The sequence below is a fragment of the Bos mutus genome, chromosome 12 (assembly GCF_027580195.1).
Source record: "Bos mutus isolate GX-2022 chromosome 12, NWIPB_WYAK_1.1, whole genome shotgun sequence".
Classification (NCBI taxonomy): Eukaryota; Metazoa; Chordata; class Mammalia; order Artiodactyla; family Bovidae; genus Bos; species Bos mutus.
The window spans coordinates 25,993,553-26,015,126 of NC_091628.1; the positions used below are offsets into that span (position 1 = coordinate 25,993,553).

The following is a 21,574-nucleotide window of genomic DNA, read 5'->3' on the forward strand; positions in this document are numbered from 1 at the left end:
TTAACCAAGTTAATGTCCTTAGAGACTTAATTCATTTCAAATTTCTTGAAAATAAGGGAAATATTTCAAGGTAAAAATGGGAGGTTAAACTGAGATCTTGTCTTTTGGAACTCCAGAATCAGTTTTTACTTCCTATATCTTTAATGCCTATTTATCATTAGTTGCCAATAAAAGAAATAGGTATGTTCCTCAAAACAACTTTATAACAAATGTTCATTATAACTGGCATGCTTATAATTCTGTTCAATAAGAAAAATTGTTAAGTACAAGGACTGAAGTAAAAAAAAATACTATGCAGAGAGAAAAACAGAGATGAGTAATGTTTTCAATGAATGCAAAATAATGGAAAAATAAGCAAGTACTCAAAGTATAGACTTTTAAAAAAATTTTCATTGCTTATTTTTATGAATAGTTTACAGAAAGCATTGTAGGAAAACCTGAAAGTAAGAAATGAATAATCAATGACTAGTACAAAGAGATTATTTATATGGAGGTCAATAATAGAAAAATCATTAGGCAACATGGAAATATATCTGGTTGATCACTAAAAGAAGAGTTGGTGTACTGTACAAAGATAATGAGGTTACGTAGGATCTCAGTAGATTGCTGAATTGTGTAGTAAAATTACTACAACTTTTAATAATAAATAATCTTATGAATATATACATATACATACTTATGTTTGTATTCATAATGAAAAATAATCTAGTTTGGTTTACAATATATATTTTTAAACAGCATTTTCTATATCTATGAACATATACAACATATAAGCAAATTTATATTCAGCTGAACTTGAGAGGATACTCCTTCTTTACTGTCTGCTACCAGAAATGATCAGAAGAAATAAAGGAAATGCCAACTTTATTAAATAAGAGAATGTTTCATATTTTAAGATTTACATAGGTAGGAAAAGAGTAAAAGCTAGAACAGGGTTTTAGAATGTAGTTTTGAGAAAAAAGAACTTTTAAAACTTAAAACCAATAAAACAAAATCCTACTGGTCTATAGTCAATGAAATAACAAGGAATGTCTTTCTCTAATATCAATGATTAATGGTAAAAAAATGTTACATTTAACAGAACATGTAAGAGCGAAGTCTTGACTGATATACTATTTTATCTTAAGTTATATAATACTGTTCATACCACTCGATGATCATCTTTCAATGTTATGTTTTTCTAGAGCTAAGAATAGGTGTATCAGCACAGTGATGCTGAAAACTTGTTAACTTGAGATACTTGGCCAGAAAAAATAAGATAAATTAAAATATGAATATAAGAGAAATTATATCTTTAGAATTAAGAGCTCTAGACTGTATGGGACTATCATAAAAGTGCTGGGTATTATTATATTAAACTATGATGCAAGTTTAGTTTGTCAAATATGTTCACAGATAAACCAAAGATAAAATAGACATTTAATGTTTCTCAAGATGTATTTTCTGAGACCTTTTATATACTAATACTTTGTGGCTAACTTCTGTACTTATATAGAAGCAAGAAACCATTGAGAAAATTTCCTTATTTTCAACAATAAATAGGGAAGCAACCATTCAGGATTGAGCTGTTGATGCTTCATTGTCTGCTTGGCTTATTCACTCTCATATAGCAAACATGTAGTGCACACTATCTCAATTGACATCTTGGCAAAATAATAAATTATCCCATTTATTTATATATATATAACTTAATTATATACAAATTATACCCCCAAAATACCTCATAGCCATTATCTATGCTACCATTTAAAAATAGAAGGAAGTTCTAGTATTAAACCTGGAATGTTAAAACCCTGTTTGTGCTTTATTACCATGAAGCAGAGTTATGTACAGTTACAGTAGAATATTTTATATTTATTCATGAATAACAATGCAATTATAGTTGGATAAGCCATTAGAATTTTAGTGTTGCACAGAAACTGATGTATTGTCTGTCCTTTTTACCCAGGGCAAGAATCTTTGACACAATTAGCTGATCTTTGCTTGAAGACCTACAATATTCTGGACTTCTGGAATACCTAGTTCTATTTTTAGACTACATTAACATTTAAAAAAACACAGATGTTCATATATGAAGAAAGAGCTGTACTGACCAATACAGAATCTACATCACATGCAGCTATTATAAGCACCTCAAATGTGGTTAGTGTGACCTGATAAACGTTCTAAGTATTAAACATATGCCTGATTTGAAAGGCTAAGGAAAAAAGAAATGTAAAATACCTCATTTTAAATGCTTTTATATTGATTACATGTATGCTGAAATTATATTTAGGTTACATGAAATATACTACTAAAATTAATCTCACCTACTCTTTTTTCACTTTTTAAAATATAGTTTTAAAAAATTTAAAGTCATATGTAGCTCACATCATATTTTGATTGGACAGCACTACTCTACATTATCAACTGGGAAAAGTAATTTGTAAGCTATTGCTGTTACAACAGCAATTTTTGCTTATACTATTAACAATTTTGCATTTATGTGTAGAAATATAATTTGAAAGGATATATATTAAATGATAATTTTTTACTACTCCTGGGTAGTGAAAATATGAGGTAATAGGAAATTTTATTCAAACCTCTAATACTTATTTTTAAATTGTGCTTAATTTTCAGGGACTACTTTTGCATTAAAAATCATCATGGGCATCTATGCTCAACTGATTTTCAACAAGAGTACCAAGATCTGTTGATGGGGAAAGGATAGTCTCTTTAGCAAATGGTGCTAAGAAAAATGGATAATCATTTGCAAAAGGATAAATTTGGATCCCTATACATACTGGATATAAAAAATAACTCAAAATGAATCAAAGATCTAAATTGAGGTCCTAAAGTAACAAAACTATTAGCAGAGAATAAAGGGGGAAATCTCCATGAGCTTGAACTTGGCCATAGGTTCAAAAACATGATATCAAAAGCATAGGTAACAATAACAAAAGTTGATAAACTGGACATCATTAAATTAGAAACTTTTGTGCATCAAAGGACACTATCAAGAGAATGAAAATAAATAACCTACAGAATCAGAGAACATTTTTGCAAATCATATACTTGATAAGGATTTAATGTCCAGAATAACACTTTCAACTCAACGACAAAAAACTCAATTAAAAATGAGAAAGGATTTTAATAGGCATATGAAAAGATGTCAACATCACTACTTATCAAGAAAACATAAATAAAAATCACAATGAGATACTACTTCATACTTATCAGGAAGGGCTATAATTTAAAAAACAACAAATAAACAAACCAAAGATAAAGAGGGAGAGAGACAGAAAATAATAAGTGTTGGAGAAGACATGGAGAAAATTGGAACCCTGGTTTATTCCTCATAGAAATATAAAATGATACAGACTTTGTGGAAAACTTGCAATTCCTCAAAAAATTAAACCCAGAATTACCAAATGACTCAACAATTCTACTCAATTATACACCTGATATCTAAAGGTATAAGCTTAAAAGAAGTGACAACAGAGACTCAGATAACTTGTAGGTCAATGTTAATAGCAGCATTATTCACAATATTCAAAGAATTAACTCTGTAAGTAATTAATAAATATCTATACTAGGTGCTATACTATACTATACTATCTATAGTATAGATATTAAATATCTATACTATACTGCAAGGTGTGGATGGCGTGGTAAGGAGCGAAACAAAAAACATCACTGGCAACATAAAAATAAAATGATTTTTTTATGGTGTAAATGTATAGCATAATTAAAATTAATAACATTCATAATGCAACCTTGAAAGACTCTAAGGCTTTGTAATCCTTAAGTTTAGTCTTTCTTTTTGCATAGTTTAAAAAAATTCTACAATTCAAAGAGATCTCAATGTGAAATAAATATACTGATGAAACTATACAAAACTTATTTTCTCCATTGGCTGAATGAAATGCTTCCAGTAATGAGGAATGGTTGGCATGATGCTTACTCTAAAGGAAACTCCAATGTAATAGATAAAGAATATCATGCCTTTATCACCTATAAGAACATCTAATTAAAACATGTAAACAGGGACCTATATTTCCTGTCTAGATATATGTATTTCAAATGTAAAAGGGAAGGATGGATTGATTAAAATCATATAACAATAAACCTGAAAAGTTTCATGAAAGAAAAGAGTTTGAAATAACTGGGAAGATATGAAGTAATAGTAATAATTCTGAATTTTATATTTTGATAGTGGTAGTGATTACATCAATATAAAGAATAAAATAGCACTGATAGGAATGAAATAGCATACACACAAATGAATGCATGGAAAGGATAGTGAAAGCTGAAAAATGTCTGTAATCTAGTTAAAAGTATTATACCAATATTGATTTCCTTCTATTGACACTGTATTACATTTATATAAGATGGTGCTATTGGAGAAGGCTGGGGAAAGGGTACACTGGATTCTGTGTACTATTTTTTGCAACTTCCTATGAGTCTACAATTATTTAAACAACAACAACAAAACCACAGAAAAAAATGATCACGAAGAAATGTGCAAGCAAAGAAAAAGAGGACAAATAAAATTACCTACTATAAAATACTTTATATAACTTATTATAAAATAAAGTATGCTGAAGTACAGAGGATTAAATGGAAAAAATCCACCAAAGAGCAAGAGAATATACAAAATGGAAGGATAATGAAATATATACCACTGTTTTCACTATTTTTCAAATTGTTGTAATGCTCCTGAAGAATTTATATAATGTAAATACACAAAAATAAAAATTAGAAGAAAACAAACAAACCCAAACAGGGAAGACAGGGAAGGGGTGGACATTGTATCCAAGTGTGGAAAGGAGTTTTAGTTCAGGGAAGTGGTCTATCAGTATCCAGGGAAATCTGTGTACCTCAGAATATACTATATTCCTTCTCCTGTGTCACAGACACTGTAGCACTCTTAAAGACTATCCTGCAGGAGGCCAAGGCTTACCAATTTCTTTTTGTCCCAATTTTGGCAAAAATTGATGAGAATTCATACATAAGAAAATAACTGTTGTTTCTCTTATATTAGTACCATTTTCACACAAATGAGCCCAGCACTGAAGTTTAGCTGTCATTTTCCTTCTGTATTTATAATTCAGGTTGGATATGAACTAATCATTATCAAGGATTGAAGTGCTGCATCATGTACAAGTATCATACACATTAAGGTAGCTTAAAAATATTTTATAATAGAAAAGTGATCAACTCAAACTATACCTGCCAATTTTTCCAGAGTTGAAATAAAAGAAATCAACAATAAAAGACCCCATGCTACTGCTGTTGCGGTTCAGTCCCTAAATCCTGCTTGACTCTTTGTGACCCCGTGGACTGCAGCACACCAGGCTTCCCTGTCCTTAACTATCTCCTGGAGTTTGCTCAAAATCATGTCCATTAAGACCTCATGGAAGTGATCAAAAGTAATTGAATTCCATGCTCTTTAAATCTTTGATCAAATTTTCATAGAAGATGGTGTAAATAATTGGGTAGACAATTATTGCTGTGATTGCTCGGTAGCATTCTCCCCAAGACACATTAAATAAACATTTTCTGATTACAAATACTTAGTAATACTTTGGAGAAGGCAATGGCACCCCACTCCAGTACTCTTGCCTGGAAAATCCCATGGATGGAGGAGCCTGGAAGGCTGCAGTCCATGGGGTCCCTAAGAGTCGGACACGACTGAGCGACTTCACTTTCACTTTTCACTTTCATGCATTGGAAAAGGAAATGGCAACCCACTCCAGTGTTCTTGCCTGGAGAATCCCAGAGACGGGGGAGCCTGGTGGGCTGCTGTCTATGGGGTCGCAGAGTCGGACATGACTGAAGCAACTTAGCAGCAGCAGCAGCAGTAATACTTTATTAGTAATACTTACTAAAAGCTTTTTTCTTTAGAATGTATACATTTCATTGTATAATTTTCTCCCTATTTTCTAATAATTGAAAGTGATTATTATGACCCATATTGAGAATGGTCTATATACGTTACAACATTTTCAATTTCCTACTTAACTTTTATTTATATTTAGGATATATTAAAAGTTTCTGGCAATAAAGATGATACAACCATATTAATTCCAAAAATCTTTAAATGCCTGATTTGCTCCTTTAACTTTGAGATGACATTATAGCACAGATAAAAGCTGGGGTTAGGTTAGGCATGGTCCAGAGATAAAGGTAGGGATTTCTTAGATATTCAGGAATAACATAGTGGCTCTATTCCTTTAAAAAACACAGGCAGAAATGGTAACAGGAAACAACATGGACTATTAAAAGTATTTACAAGTGAGATGTTTTTATCAATCTCAACTCTAGGCTATTAAGATACTATAATCTTTTATATGAGGAACCACTCTTTTGAGATGTACTGCATGGAAATGGGTCTACCTGTATTACAAATAAACCCAAATAATCACATGTCTCCTACTTAATTTCTGATACACTCCAAAATGAGCTGGTCACTGGTCTGAGCACATACAGGTTCATTTCATTTCTCTCCAGACCTTTGTTTAGACTGAATCTCCTTGCCTGCTTAGGCTGTGTAGAAAGTCTATTAACTTCAAGAGGTACGTCTTTAGTCCATCTTATTAAAGCCTTTCATGAAAATCTTATTTTTATAGTTCACAGTATCAATTTTCTATACCACATATAGTTATCACTTGATGATACTCAATTTAAAATATCAAGCCATTACTTTTTATTCTTCCTTCATTTTAAATTCAGCTAGACTAACAGGCAAGTTTCATGGAGAACACTAGATTTTAAGAAATAGAAAAATATATCAACAGATCTTTAATAGAGATTACAAAGCTAAAATAGAAAAAGTTGTAACTAAATAATTCAATGTGACATAATTTCACCATGATAATTAGTAAGATTTCATATTTTCAAAGATGCTTGAAAAAATGTAGTTCATGTATATTTTTCTTAAATTTATCACTTTATTTTAAACACCAAAAACTCTTTAAATATTGAGTACTTATGAAGAAATATTCTTTTGCAGGCCTCTATATTCATCTTATCTATGTCTTTGCACCTCAGTCTTAGGTTTATTATACTTAGAAGAAGAAAAGTATGTCTTTTCCTCTGTACCATCTGATTAAACTGTATCAAATTGGAGAAAAAATTTAAAAAAATTAAAAGTTCAAAGGCTAAATCATTTAAAAACAGGAAGATAGTTCTTTAGTTGTGGTTCCTTTTGTAAGTGCTGTGTTTAGAAGTCCTGGGTTATGGCCTTGATCACATCAGGGAAGTCACTAGAATTCTTTAAGTATATGATGTATTTAAAAAAGAATAAAGGCAAACAAGACCACAAAATATTTCATGTTAGTAACTTCATACACAGATCTTAAAGAGACTTGCAAGGCTGACTTCTACTTTATGTTACTTATATATTTTGGGGTTTCTAATGAGAATAAAAATGATTTATTAAGCATACATTTGCTTAATCAGTGTTTCAAGTCAGAAAGTACTTAAATACTGAGACATATTTTTTTTTACATAAAAGTCTCTCAATTTATAAAACATTTTTTATTGACATATAAGGCACAGAAAAATGCAAGTGACATCTGCTAAGCTTTACTTATGAAAACTTAAAGAAATCCTATGGGATAACATCACTCAATTTTTCCTGGAGTACCTCTGATGGAGACTTCCTAAAAAAAATCTGGAAATAATTAGAAACTATTATAGTACCTTAAAAAGTTTACTTGAAAACTAAATCTGCTCTTCATCAAAGAATATAATACATTCAGAATAATGTAATGGAAAAATAAGGTACATATACAGAATAATGAAAAGCATCTCAACCACATCTGATTGTGAAACTTAAAGAAGTCGACAGAGGACAATAGTAGACCTGTGAGATACTGAAGAACTCCGGAGGAAACACTATATTCACTGATTAAGCACTGACTTTTCAAGACACTTTATATTATTTTACTCCAGTTCATTTTACTCTTTATTTTTAAAAAAGATACTACTAAGTACATTTTAAAAACAAATTGAAAGAAAAGAAGAATAGATAAATCTTGAAATTTACTTTTATGTCATGAGATTTATAGGAAGAAGAAAACTCCATATCCAGTAAAAAAATGTTTTTGAATATCTGTGGAACAGTTAATGCAATATAATGATAATGCTAATAGCACCTTAGAACTTAAAATATGTTTTTCAAGAGACCTAAAATTCCACTGGCATGTATGTCCCTTAGAGTTTAAAAGACTGTCCATATGAACTGAATTATCCTTGACAAGTACCTTCAGACACTTGTAATATGATCGCATGTAAATTTAGACCATATTTTGCACACAAACCACTGGCAATAGTAAGTTTATTCAAGAGCTCAAGATAAAAAGGAAAGAAAAGCTGATAGACTTAATAATATGTGGTAGTTAACATGAAATTTCCGAAATCAAAAGCATCAAAATAAAGGCATCTAATGAAAGAAAAACAAATGCTGTGAGAAATGCTGCTTTTTCCTTTCCTTTTTCTGTTCTTCACTACCTGTTTTCTCCAAACAAAATGTTATCTTTCCATGTTTTATCCAAATTTAGAGAAAAAAAAAAAACAAATTCTAAACAAATAAATAAACCAGAAAATTCCATTTGCATTGAAAACTTATTTTAACCAATAATTAAACCACAGTGTGGATAACATCTTTGCTGTGTGTTCCCACTGTGGGAAAAACTTACTCATGCAGTCCATCAAGATAGTTATTCATTCAGATTTCCAGCTATTTTATTAGTACTAATAACTGCTGATCATAATAACATGGAGTTATATCAACATTTGCAAAGGGCTAACTGTAAAACAGAAGAAAAACAACTCAAAACTCTGCTGTTTTAAGAATTCCTCAGGATTGCCTCTGCCTTGGCACCAAAAAAAAAAAGCCTACAGAACCATGCTAATTCTATAGGGATCAGCTCCATTGTCAAAGAAATGCATTAAGGTCTGAAGGAGAGAACTCAGCCATTGGACAGAGCTGCTTGCTAAGCAATCTCCACAGCACCCGCACCTATATTTATCTCTCTTTATCAGAAGTCTGCTACTGCTATGTTGTCTGGCTAATGGATGAAAACAGGATATAAATCATCATGAATTTGAGTCGTGGAGAAAATGGCAGATTATTTTAAGAAATTCTGAAGACATGTCCATTTTTTGTGTCCTCAAAGCCAAGGTTTTATATATCTGTCCAACAATGAATGATCTGCAAAAGATGTTTTCATAAGCTAATTTTAAAGTAGAACAGTGAATTATTCCCATCTGAATTGCATCAAAGGAAGATTACTGATTTATCAGTTATTTCTTTAAAAATATTTTGTGGAAAGTACAGTTTTTCAGCTTAATAGAAAATGAAACAACTGCAGCTTGTTTTTTTTTTTTTTTAATAAAGACTTTTAAACCATTTAAACAAGGTATTTTAAATCAATAAACCACTTAAATATTTAAAATGCACTGAATTATTTTAGACATTCAACCTAAAGATCAAGTTGAGAGACATGTTTATAATACAGCTTTGCTGAAACACTGAAAGAAAGTGCACTGCATAGAGAGCTTAAATTTCTCACTCTTCCTTTCAATCAATAACTGAGGCAAAGTTTCATCTCTAGGGCCCTTAATGGCAGGAATTCCTGGAGCCAGCAAATGAGTAATGTTAAACCTATGATTAGATGATGAGGCCATCAAAGACACTAGACCCTAATGCTACATTCTTCTTTATTTTTCTGAACTGCAGTGAAACCAGGAGCTAAGGAAGAAGGAATTTTACATTATTTTCCCCCATGAAACCATTTCTTTCAACCTGGCATCATCAAGAACCTATGAGGTCCAGACAGATTTCACAGAGTGTCTCTCGAACTCAGGACTCTGGCTTTGGGTAACAATTCTCAAATGTCCTGCAGATGAACTCCTGCCAGGGATGCTGTTTCCTTTAACATCTTCCTTATTTATGTATCTGGATGAAAAGTGGAAAATGGATCTAATGATATCCCTATGAATATATTCTTGAAGAAAGTAAACCTGAAGACTGAAAAATAGGTAAGTTTTGGTTGTTTTACTTTTGTTGATGCTTTAAAGGATTGGTTGAAGCCCTATTGCTATTTATTTGGAAGTTAGTTGTGATTTTAGTCAGACCTCAGGTCAGTAAATAGAAACAGTATATATAAATTTTCCTTTCTACTGAGGAAATTAGGATGTAAAAACTACTTATTACAAACATACATAAGTTCTTTTTTCATTCTCATATTACAAAATATTTAATACTTATGTGAAAATCAGGACCACCAGGAGACTTGGCAGAGCTGGCGAGAAGAAAGACCATTAGGTCCCTATTTTGGTTATCAGAAAAATGTTACATACTATTTTCTTCTAATTGCTTAAAAAAACAATAGCCAGAAATTATAATTCTATTTTTAATTCTGATTATTAAAGATAAATAGTATAAGTAGATTTTTAGATTTTATACTGAAATATATAAATTACATTAAAAAAGGGAAAGCAGCAATGTATCATATCAAAAATCCCTCACTGATCAGCTGTGTTTTATACTCTGGCTATTGCATTAGAAAAACAACCTCCAGTTTGCGTTATCTCTAATAGTGAAAAAGAAACCATATTAATTAACAATGAACATCAAAATTATAAATACTACTCTATCATTTAAAAAAGATGGATGTAAAGAAGGGTATCAAAATAGCTATAACAAATTATATATATATATATATTTGCAGAAATTAAAAAATAAGGAACAATAGAAGGCTAGGTAAGATGGAAAATAAGACAGCTAACAGGAGGGGAGAAGGAGGGAGATTAAATCAATATTTGCATGGTAAGATCATTTACATAAATACATATCTCTATTTTCTTCATCTATGAGATAATAGATATTTTAAAATACATAAACATATACATATTTATTTACATCCATTCTCCTGTTTAATGACATAAAGCAATCCTCATGTAGTTTAATGTAATCACATGATTAAGATTTCATACCTGAGAACAAAGCAGCATAACAAGCTCAACTACAGATGTGCTGGACTTCATACAAACGAGGCCTACAAAAAAGAAAGGTTAAAATAAAATGAAATAACAGTGGTAGAAATCATCATTCTAAGTTAATTCATTATATAGTTTTAACTTATAAAACATTATTAAAAAATAGAATTCCTAAAGTAAAATGAATTGAGATACTCAGTAACACATTCTTATAGCATTAATTTCAAAATATACAGATATTTCAAGAAGATATGAAAAATACATAAAAATTGACCTCAGACTTGGGTTATTTATTTGGTCAAGGCATTTCTTATATTTAAACAAGGCATGTGTCGCTTTCAAAACTGATAAGCCAGTTAGAGCTCCTTTTATTCCAATGACATTTACAATGTGATTGTCTCCAGAAATATAGAACAATAATCACTGAGTATCTATCTAAATTTTCTTCCAAAAGACAAAATTAAAATAATTTTTACTTTATTATATCTACCCATAGGTTTTCAATGGTTAAATGAATTTTGAAATATTAAAAAAATGAATTTCTCATATAATTAGCATGTTATACAATACTTATAAAATAAAATATTCCATTGTTCTGCTTCCAAAGTCTCTGAATAGAAGTCAGAAGTAAAAAGAATTCAATGTTATAATGGCTACTACTCATTGATCACGTGCTATGTGCTGGGTACTGTGTTAAGTGCCTTATGTACAAACATCTCCTTTAGTTCTCATTATATTTTGTGACATACTATTATTATTACCATTCTACAAGTAAGAAAATACTCTTCTTAAAAACAGTCTAAATGTTGATTATATATATTATTCATTGACTTTTTTTCCATTCAAAGGATGACTGCTGTATAAGAAGAGAAGGCAGGTCATGATTGGGTAGTATTTTTAACATATAGAGAAAAATGTAACCAAGGATTAATAACAATCTCTGGAGGACAGTATGTTAATCATGATGTTTGCTAATTTAAAATATATTTTTAAAAGTTTTTAACTGTTTCTAAAATTAACTAAATTAATAGACTCATTTTTCTTTTTATATGAAGACAAATATAATCAGTAAAAGCACTGCATAATGAGAAATGCCATGCTACCAGGGAAGCCCGATCTTACATTAGCTGTTGCTAAATAGCTAGCTAAAGTGAACCAGTTATTTTTTCCTTCTTAAGGTGATTTCAGTAAAGAGTCTCAAATGTCTTCCAGACACTAGCACGTATATTTATTGTAGGGAGTGGATAAATACCCTTTTGTGCCCATTCTGCTAACAACTCTACCCTTAATGTGCAGACCTACAGAACAAGTTGTAAAAAGGCACCAGTATTCCATTTTATCAGATCTTTGGGCAGACAGCTAACTAATGAAATAAGAGGCAGATGTGAAAAGCTCATTTAAGAGACAATTGTTGTAATTGATCAGCGATTCTAATGCTCAGGAGCTAGAGTCAGAAAGATTAATGGGACGTTTATCACCTGTTGGCTACTCAACTATTTGAAATTCAGACAAAGAAAAACTAAGTAGAAGGCCAAAGAGCTATGCATAGTAGAAGAATTAAAAAATTAAAATTTGTACTGCATATCAATTTAGATTTTAGACTCTAAGGCTATATAATGAAGTATTAGGTTACAAGGCTATATAATGATTGATTATACAAAGAATTATTCATCATATATTCTGTGTACTAGAGTTTTGAAATACATACAGTTTTTACAAATCAGAAAAAAATATGCAGTTATATTCATTTCTCACAGACTAATTTTAAATGAACTTCTAAAGAACTGCATGTAACAAGAATATCCATATTTTTCCCCAAATATATACTATCATTCCATAATAAGAAAAATACAGACAAATGCTCCGTCAATGCTTTTGTTCAAGGAAGTGATAACAAAATGACAGGATAGTGAAACTGCAATTTGATAAAAAGTATTCTGGGAACTTTGAAAATGGCCATTGTGATTTCAGGTCACTATATCTTTGCACCTTTACTAATGAGATGTAATTAGAACGAACAGAATGATAATGGACCCCCTTCAAATTAAAAAAAAAAAAGAAACAAAAATGAAAACCTAATTTTGCCATGAGAACACAAGCAGAGACAATTTTGGAAGGGTCATCACCTTTCAAAAACTTTATAATCATTTTGGTTGGCACTATTTCTAAGTGTCAACAAAAGTATTACTAAGACAAATGGATTTTTATTAGAGATATGCACTGAAGATATCTAGAGATATTGAGACATTTAATAGAGCTATTGAAAATACAAACACTGACGACAGTATCCTTGCACATTCTATAAATAATAAAAGCACTTATTTTTGAAATTTTAAGGTGAAAGCAATAAATGTGATTTTGTACAACTTTAGCCATAAGCTTAAGAAAGCCAAATTTATCTAGCAATGCTACAAATAACTCAGGCTATATATGCATAAAGCAAGTATTTTACAAGCATATGTCTCAAATGAGATGTGATTTTGTTTTCCTTTTTGTATCTGGCAAGAAATTTATCATCAAATCAACTCATTTGAAAACCCCTTGTATGAGTAAAGGACAGTGTTAGCACTCAGGAGTATAAATAATACGACAGTATCTACATCTTCCTAAGGGCTCCATCTTTCAATTCAAATCTAAGATTATCTAACACTTACAAAGAACTTGATCATTTACAGGTTGCATTTATACATGCTGTTTTATTTGATTCTCTTAACAACTATTTGAACTAGTTATTATTACCTCATGTGGTAGGTTAAAAAATGAAGGGATTCAGTGACTAGCCCAAGGTGTTTCATTCAGTCAGTGGTGGAACTGGGACCTGAATTCAAGTCATCTAACTCAAAAGCCCATTTCTCATCTGCTGCAGAGCTGTTTAAACAATTTGATACTAAAACAATTTGATACTAACAGGATAACAACATGTGACCGTGAGAAAGATCATAATGGTTAATTCCATCTTGGGTGATTTTGACAGTTTTCTTGGAGAAGATAACATATAGGTTGGTCAGATGTGGGAACAAAAAGCTTAACAAAAAGTACAGAGGGAGCAGAGGACCAATAAATCCTGAGAAGACCTTTCTAGTAGCTTGGGCTGATCAAAATATACGCAGTGTGAGAAAGTGGGACTGGAGGGTTAAGATAAAATTCAAAGATTATATATCTCCAACTGAAAGAAATAAAATTACACGTTTTTGAACGTTAAGAAGAAGAATATAGAGAAAGGGATACAATGGGAAATGATACTAAGGATTAGTTATTTCTATTCCATGATGACTTTTCTCACCTTGTCAATTAAGAAGTAGGCCCCAAGGGAATTAAACTTATCTGCTCCTCCAACAAATACAACAAAAAGCCACCTTTATCTGCAGATATATGCTAACCAGAATAAATATTCTGACTAGAAACAATGATGGAATACTGTATATGAACTATGGATAGAGGTTCATGACATTGTATAGGAAACAGGGATCAAGACCATTCCCATGGAAAAGAAATGCAAAAAAGCAAAATGGCTGTCTGGGGAGGCCTTACAAATAGCTGTGAAAAGAAGAGAAGCGAAAAGCAAAGGAGAAAAGGAAAGATCTAAGCATTTGAATGCAGGGTTCCAAAGAATAGCGAGGAGAGATAAAGCCTTCCTCAGTGATCAATGAAAGGAAATAGAGGAAAACAACAGAATGGGAAAGACTAGAGATCTCTTCAAGAAAATTAGAGATACCAAGGGAACATTTCATGCAAAGATGGGCTCGATAAAGGACAGAAATGGCATGGACCTAACAGAAGCAGAAGATATTAAGAAGAGGTGGTAAGAATACACAGAAGAATTGTACAAAAAAGATCTTCACGACCAAGATAATCATGATGGTGTAATCACTCACCTAGAGCCAGACATCCTGGAATGTGAAGTCAAGTGGGCCTTAGAAAGCATCACTACGAACAAAGCTAGTGGAGGTGATGGAATTCCAGCTGAGCTATTTCAAATCCTGAAAGATGATGCTGTGAAAGTGCTGCACTCAATATGCCAGCAAATGTGGAAAACTCAGCAGTGGCCACAGGACTGGAAAAGGTCAGTTTTCATTCCAATCCAAAGAAAGGCAATGCCAAAGAATGCTCAAACTACCACACAATTGCACTCATCTCACATGCTAGTAAAGTAATGCTCAAAATTCTCCAAGCCAGCCATCAGCAATACGTGAACTGTGAACTTCCAGATGTTCACGCTGGTTTTAGAAAAGGCAGAGGAACCAGAGATCAAACTGCCAACATCCGCTGGATCATGGAAAAAAGGAAGACAGTTCCATAAAAATACATATTTCTGTTTTATTGACCATGCCAAAGCCTTTGACTGTGGATCACAATAAACTGTGGAAAATTCTGAAAGAGATGGGAATCCCAGACCACCTGACCTGCCTCTTGAGAAACCTATATGCAGGTCAGGAAGCAACAGTTAGAACTGGACATGGAACAACAGACTGGTTCCAAATAGGAAAAGGAGTATGTTCAGGCTGTACATTGTCACCCTGCTTATTTAACTTCTATGCACAGTACATCATGGGAAATGCTGGGCTGGAAGAAGCACAAGCTGGAATCAAGATTGCAGGGAGAAATATCAATAACCTCAGATATGCAGATGACACCCTTATGGCAGAAAGTGAAGAGGAACTAAAAAGCCTCTTGATGAAAGTGAAAGTGGAGAGTGAAAAAGTTGGCTTAAAGCTCAATATTCCAAAAACTAAGATCATGGCATCTGGTCCCATCACTTCTTGGGAAATGGATGGGGAAACAGTGCAAACAGTGTCAGACTTTATTTTTCTGGGCTCCAAAATCACTGCAGATGGTGACTGCAGCCACAAAATTAAAAGACACTTACTCCTTGGAAGGAAAGTTATAACCAACCTAGATAGCATATTCAAAAGCAGAGACATTACTTTGCCAACAAAGGTCCGTCTAGTCAAGGCTATGGTTTTTTCAGTGGTCATGTATGGATGTAAGAGTTGGACTGTGAAGAAAGCTGAGCGCCGAAGAATTGATGTTTTGGAACTGTGGTGTTGGAGAAGACTCTTGAGAGTCCCTTGGACTGCAAGGAGATCCAACCAGTCCATTCTACAAGAGATCAGTCCTGGGTGTTCCTTGGAAGGACTGATGCTAAAGCTGAAAGTCCAATACTTTGGCCACCTCATGCGAAGTGTTGACTCATTGGAAAAGACTCTGGGAGGGATTGTGGTCAGGAGGAGAAGGGGATGACAGAGGATGAGATGGCTGGATGGCATCACCAACTCGAAGGATATGAGTTTGAGTGAACTCCAGGAGTTGGTGACGGACAGGGAGGCCTGGCGTGCTGCAATTCATGGGGTTGCAAAGGGTTGGACACGACTGAGCAACTGAACTGAACTGAACTATAGATCATAGTATCTTACCAGTGTAAAGTGAATTCAAAAACGTGTTGAAAGATAAGGTTGGCTAGCTGACTGGCCAGGATACATGTATTTGATAAGATGAATTAGGTGGACAAATTTGAGATGGTCCAGACCCATGCAGCAAAAATTTGCTGGGTCCAGATTAGTAAAGGACCATTCATGTCACTGGCATTTTTTTGGGTTTCCATTTACTAGGGGTGAGAAATCAGCTTCAACTTTTAGAAACAGCAAGAACAAAACCCCCACCAAATCCCACTAAACTGTAAAATGAATCTTAAAAGTTTGCCCTTTGGGATACAACCGTCTTTCTTTAATACAAGAAATGCTGACACTTTTGTTCAATGTTTGAGTCTGACTTCATGTATACGCAGAATTACAAGATCAAGTTTACATGCTTTAAGACAGTGTGGAAAAATTCCATGTCTAACAGGATGCCCCCTTATGGCGGGAGGTGAAGAGTACGAGGTGTTATGGTGACAAACAAGGAGTCATACTTGGAGGTGGGACTCATCTTCTAAGGACCATTGTTTTCTTTCAGCAAGGGCCCTCTCCCAAGGGAGAAGAGGCTACACGTCTATGCCTGGGGCAGTGCTCCGAGTATATTCTCAGTAAACTTTAACTAAAAGAATAAATCTAAAAACCACCATTCACTGAGTAAATAAATAGTTGATGTATATTTATATAAATGTTGGAGAAAAAAGATTTTAAGGAAAAATAAGAGTATTCTTTTAAGAACAAGAGCCTAATGTATTAAAAAAGCATTTATTGAGCATTCTGTCTTATGTGCCAGATACCAGGCCACGTGCTAAGTTTAAAAATAAGTGACAAAAGCGGGACAGTTTATATAAACAAATAATCATGACGTAGACTCTTAGGAGATACACAGAGACAACAGAGTGTTAGACACACAGAAAGGGTAGTGAGCAGCTCTGCCGAGGAGAATTCATAGGGACTGTGACTTCTGAGTTGCATGATGCTAATCGTATAAGCAAAAAAAGGGGGAAAGTCATCCAATTTAGTTTTTAAATAACTTTCTAATGATTTTAACTTTTAGAAGTGCCCAAATTGTGGCTTCCCAGGTCACTTGGCGGTAAAGAATTCACCTGCCAATGCAGAAGACATGGGTTCGATTCTTGAGTTGGGAAGATTCCCTGGAGAAGAAAATGGCAACCCACTCCTGTATTCTTGACTGAGAAATTGCATGAACAGAGGAGCCTGGTGGGTTACAGTCCATGGGGTCACAGAAACTTTGATATGATTTAGCCACTGAGCACCAGCACAAAACTTAATAAGGTCAAAAACTTATCAGTTATCAAACTGAGAAATTAGTGTGGCTTTATAACTTAAAACTAAAAAATCAAAATTAAACAAAAAATTAATATTAAATTAATATTAAACATCCTTTGAAATACCAATAAGGGTCTGAATTTGTATTATTATTGCTATTAATATATGTCTATGTAGTATTACATACTATTTTAATTGGACACTTCAAGATTTGCCTATATGTTTCATGGAATTTAAAACTGTACAACTAGAAACAATGCATAATATTACCTTCAAGAAACAAAAATAAAATTAAGTTCATTTCCCTTTTTAAAATGTAATTAAACAATTACAGCTTATTTTTATATTTAGACTATAAATTTTAATTGAAAATTAAAAAAACTATTTTCAAAATACTACACAGACAATGAAAGTTCATTCATTCAGTGATTTACTTTAGTTTACATAAATATTAAGCTAAGACAAATTTATGGCAGTCTTACTCTCTTTAAAAGAGGAACATAACTGAAGTCTGGAGGTATTAGGGCTAGCACACATTTTCTGTAAAGGCTCAGATAAAATATATTAGGGTTAGGGTATGGCGTCAGGTGACAATAATAAATTTCTGCTACATCTACTCAACTCTGCCACTGTATTGCAAAAGCAGCCACAGACAATACATAATCAAATGAGCTTGGCTGTCTTCCAATAAAACTATTTCCTCATTCCAAGGTTTGTTCATGTGAGAGAGAGAGACAGAGACAGAGAACACATACATATGCACACATACTTATATATACATCTTCAAATTTTTAAGCTATAGGGGAAAATATTTTAGATGTATGTCTATGACATTTTATAATTTCAAAATCCAAAAAAGCTCTGGAAAAAATCTTTCTTGCACGATTGTCATAACCTTAATCATCAGCCATGGCACCCCACTCCAGTACTCTTGCCTGTAAAATCCCATGGACGGAGGAGCCTGGTAGGCTGCAGTTCATGGGGTCTTTAAGAGTTGGACATGACTAAGTGACTTCACTTTCACTTTTCACTTTCATGCATTGGAGAAGGAAATGGCAACCCACTCCAGTGTTCTTACCTGGAGAATCCCAGGGACAGGGGAGCCTGGTGGGCTCTCGTCTCTGGGGTCGCACAGAGTCGGACATGACTGAAGCGACTTAGCCGTTACAAACTTTGGAGAAAGCAATGGCAACCCACTCCAGTACTCTTGCCTGGAAAATCCCATGGATGGTGGAGCCTGGTAGGCTGCAGTCCATGGGGTATCAAAGAGTCAGACATGACTGAGCGACTTCACTTTCACTTTTCACTTTCATGCATTGGAGAAGGAAATGGCAACCCACTCCAGTGTTCTTGCTTGGAGAATCTCAGGGACGGGGGAGCCTGGTGGGCTGCCGTCTATGGGGTCACATAGAGTCAGACATGACTGAAGTGACTTAGCAGCAGTTACAAACTTTATTCTACTTAGTGTGATTAATAGTGTGACTATCCCTACATGTTGCTGTAGATATATTAATGTGCTTAAGTAACAAGTTAATCCAGGGTCCCCTGAAGATGCTATGAAATACATGTATAAGCACCTATTACTCTTCTTAAATTCTAAAATATCTGAATTACAGAATATGTCAGGCTCTAAGCTATTAAAATATAAGAGATGTGAGTTTGTTTTTTAAGTCAGAAATCAGTGGTACTTTCACATGAAATATTTTCAATGATTCATAAAGAAATTAATATTAATTTTAATTGCCATCTCAAAGTAATTTGATATTGCATCTTTTCCCATGAAAATTCTGTATGTTCAGGACTAAAAATCTGTTTCCATATGAGAATAGTTGGCTAAGTGCTTTTAAATTATAAATTTAGAATGTTTAGATTGCTCAGAGACAAGACTAACTGTAATTGTAGCTACATAATCCCCTGTCATTTTGACTGACTTATTGAAATAAACTCTAAATTGTTTTTCATTTGTTTATTTTTGGTTTTGGTCATTGTATTTACACAGCCTAGGAATCTTATTGACGGTGAATATGTTTTCTTTAATATCGTTTTGCTCCTGCTAAGAATTTTTGCATAGTGATAAAGTTGAAGTTCCTAATATTCTTTCATGGATAACTCTTCCGTGGAATGATAGGTTACAATAAAAAAAAAAAATGAACCTACATAGATATTTCCTCCTGCTTGCTGAAGAGAATATTCATATGGTACTATTATTAACACCTATAAAATATGAAACACTGATGTAAATTTACTCTTTTTTACTTATGCTTTAGAAACCATGTTTGTGCTAGCCTATCAAAAGTGCTGCATCAAGGGAAATACCTTGGAAAATTCTTGGTATTCAATGTCACTTTTTTTTTGTCTCCACCTGACTTTCACTTCTCTTTGTACATCCCACAGAAATACTATTTTACATTTACACATGCTAAACAATAGATTATAATTTCCAAATCACTTGGGATCAAGTTTTGAGTTGGCTGTCTCTTGAGATATTCTCATTTAAACTACTTATTTTAGGAACTATAAGTAAGCCACAGAGATGACGGTATCTTTGACCTCAAGGAATGAAATCCCAGTTACAAAAATAAGGCACATAAATATATGTATATATAGGTGTCCACAGAGAATATTATACAAAAAAATTATACAGTACTATGCCTCCAAATAACTTAAAACAACTATTATTTTAAATAGAGGTCTTCATTAAATACTGTTACCTACAGTATTAGACTCAAGTTTTCACTACAGAAGTAATTGACCTGAGTGTCTTGCCCTTTTCTTTAACTTCCTGATTTAATCACAACAGCAATGAATAAGGGTGAAATAAGGGAAATAAGAGACATTTTCACTACCATAAATCATCTGGATCCTGCAATTCTCTTTGGGTTAAATTTAATTATAGAACCAATTGTTATTCCTGTATCACTCCTCTGCAACAACGTTCTTCTCTTCTCCCTGTGCTCCTTCAAATTCCAAAAGCCTCAATTAAAATTTAAAACTACTAAACTATGTCTGCTTCAAATTTTGACATTACCTTAGAGACTCAGATCCTGAATAATTATTAAGAATAATACATATATATTTAACCATGTAATTCATTTCAAGAAATATTAATAATCAAGAAAAAAAAGCAAGACATTTATACAATTAAATCACATGAATAGAGTTGAATAAAAAAATAGCTATACCAATAGCTAGTTATGAAAAAATGAAACAATAATTTATATTCTATAAAATATGGGCTCCTCCTTTTAAACACAGTATGTATAAGTGAATAATTTCTATATTGACAGTTCCAAACTATGCAAATTCTGACTTTCATTTATCTATATTCTTAAATAAATATACTTAATAATTTTAAGTTCTCAAGTTTAAATAAATTTAAGTTTAAAATTGCTTTTTAATAAAATACACCTTTAAGTTCTTTATTTTTGTATTCAGAAAAACACTGGCTCATTTTCTTTTAAATATTTATGTAATACACAATGGAAATACTATGAATTCCTTTTCTTAATAATGGATTCAAAAAGTCAAAGATAAAAACTAAGAAACATAATTAGTAAAAGAAAATTATTTGATAAATATAATAGATAAGGCATAAACAAGGAAAGAGAGGGTATAGTTTAAGGTAGGCTCAAGTAGAGGTCAGTCAGATGAACCTTACATATTTTCAAGAGTACATTAACTCTATCCAATTATAGGCTTAAACTGTCGAAGCGCTCTTGAGAAAACAAGCTAGAACTTCAGAAAACTCATTTGTGCTCAAAGCAATAAATTCTCAAATTTGACCCAAGCAGAATCTTCTTTACTAAATCCTCCATTTCAAACAAAATATCAAATAGAGATGAGTAATCAGTCCAATTTATTCATTCTTAAGAATAAAATAAAGC

At 32.6% G+C, this 21,574-nt stretch overlaps 1 protein-coding gene across 6 annotated transcripts in view; it reads right to left on the reverse strand.

Annotated features, from left to right (window-relative positions):
• The window catches only part of NBEA (neurobeachin), a 672,120-nt gene that overhangs the window by 345,176 nt on the left and 305,370 nt on the right, over positions 1-21,574 (reverse strand). For all 6 annotated transcript variants that reach the window (XM_070380422.1, XM_070380424.1, XM_070380423.1 and 3 more), the window contains one exon: positions 10,987-11,048. In XM_070380422.1, coding sequence (XP_070236523.1) covers positions 10,987-11,048 — 62 coding nt within the window. The remainder of the gene's footprint in view (positions 1-10,986; positions 11,049-21,574) is intronic.